A 1,705-nucleotide genomic window follows, 5' to 3' on the forward strand; every position below is an offset into this window, starting at 1 on the left:
CATTTGTGGGCATCCATGCAGATCCCGGGCAGGAAGTGGGGAGGGAAGCACGAGACTGGGCGGGGGGATGCTGTGCCGGTGGCACTCACTGCCACTGGATGCATTGCTCTGCCAGCCCAGGAGTGGCCGCGCTGGCTCAGCACTAGTGGCTCAGTGGAGCCTCGTGCTCGCCCGCCCTGCCAGAGGAACCCGGGCCTAGCAACAAGGGGGCGACCCTGCCTGCCTGGTTTGGGAGCTTCCCACTGATGCCTGCCTGCCTGCCTGGCACTCTTGGAAACAGGAGGCCAAACTCAGTGGACCTTCCCTGGTCCAGACACTCAGTGGAACCTCCAGCTCCAGAGGCAGTGGACCTCCCCCTGGGACTGCAGCACCACTGATGACTTGGTTCCAGGGCAGAAAGAGCGGCCTCTCCTCTCCCAGCCCTCCTTGCCTTGGCCCCGGCTTCCCAGTGAGGGGAGCAAAAGCCTGGAAAAGCGGGATGCAGGCTGCGGCGAGGAGCAGTGTTGGCGGAGGAATCCTGGGGAACTGGTTTGAACCCCGCTGGCTCTTCAGACTGGAGGGAGTCGGGAAAACTCCACCCTCGGCTGCCGAGGCGTATAATTTTCCCAGATTTGCCACCTGCTCCTCAAACGCCGGCACCTCCAGCCGTCGCCACCTGCCCTGCGCTTGGCTGGGCTGCAGGTGCAGAGAGGGAGCGTTCCGCACGCGCAGGAGGGCAGGAGGCCAGCGCCATGGGCTCTATGGGGATGCAGATCCTGGGCATGGCCCTCGCGGCAATGGGCTGGCTGGGCACCATCGTGTGCTGCGCACTGCCCATGTGGAAGGTGTCGGCCTTCATGGGCAACAACATTTTGGTGTCCCACAGGAACTGGGAGGGCCTGTGGATGAACTGCGTGCTGCAGAGCACCGGGCAGATGCAGTGCCAGGTCTACGAGGTCATGCTGGCCCTGCCCCAGGACATCCAGGCCGCCCGCGCCCTGGTGGTCATTGCCATCCTGCTGGCTGTGCTGGGCCTCTTCCTCTCCATCCTGGGCGGGAAGTGCACGCACTGCCTGGACGAGGAGACCTCCAAGGCCAGGGTGGTGGTGGCCGCCGGCGTCATCTTCCTCCTCTCCAGCATCCTGCTGCTCATCCCGCTCTGCTGGACGGCCCACGACATCATCCGGAACTTCTACAGCCCCATGATCGTGGACAGCCAGAAGCGGGAGTTTGGGCCCTCCCTCTATATTGGCTGGGCCTCCTGCGGCCTGCTCCTCTTTGGGGGGACCCTGCTGTGCTGCAACTGCCCTCGCAGGAAGGAGAAGTCCTACTCGGCCAAGTACACCGCCACCCGATCCGTGCCCACCAGCAACTACGTCTGAGCGTCACCCCCTTCCCAGCCTCGGAATCTTCCTGTGCCTCCCCTGACAGGCGGACCTGAATGCCTGCGCTGGACCTCCTGCCTCGGACAGAGCCTGCCCTGCCCGCTGACAGACCTTCTGGGGCCTCATGGTGTCCCCTCCCTGCCCGCTTATCTTGCCTCCAAAGCTGGCCAGCCGTATCCACCCCTTCAAGAAGAGGTCTCCGAAACAGAACCGACCAACAGGGTGCCGAGACCTGAATTCCACTTGTTCTCCTTCTAGCTCTGGAAGAGAACTGAGGCCGTCAGCCAAAGACCACCCATTCTGGAGAGTTAGATGGAGACTCCCTTGTGTGGTTGCGTCAA

General features: G+C 63.3%; 1 protein-coding gene across 1 annotated transcript; it reads left to right on the forward strand.

Annotated features, from left to right (window-relative positions):
• The first annotated feature begins 731 nt into the window (after positions 1–731).
• LOC136658489 (claudin-4-like) lies at positions 732–1,361 on the forward strand. The gene has a single exon (XM_066635105.1). The coding sequence runs from the start codon at positions 732–734 to the stop codon at positions 1,359–1,361; it is 630 nt and encodes a 209-aa protein (XP_066491202.1).
• The last annotated feature ends 344 nt before the right edge of the window (positions 1,362–1,705 follow it).

This window comes from Tiliqua scincoides, chromosome 8, assembly GCF_035046505.1.
Source record: "Tiliqua scincoides isolate rTilSci1 chromosome 8, rTilSci1.hap2, whole genome shotgun sequence".
Classification (NCBI taxonomy): Eukaryota; Metazoa; Chordata; class Lepidosauria; order Squamata; family Scincidae; genus Tiliqua; species Tiliqua scincoides.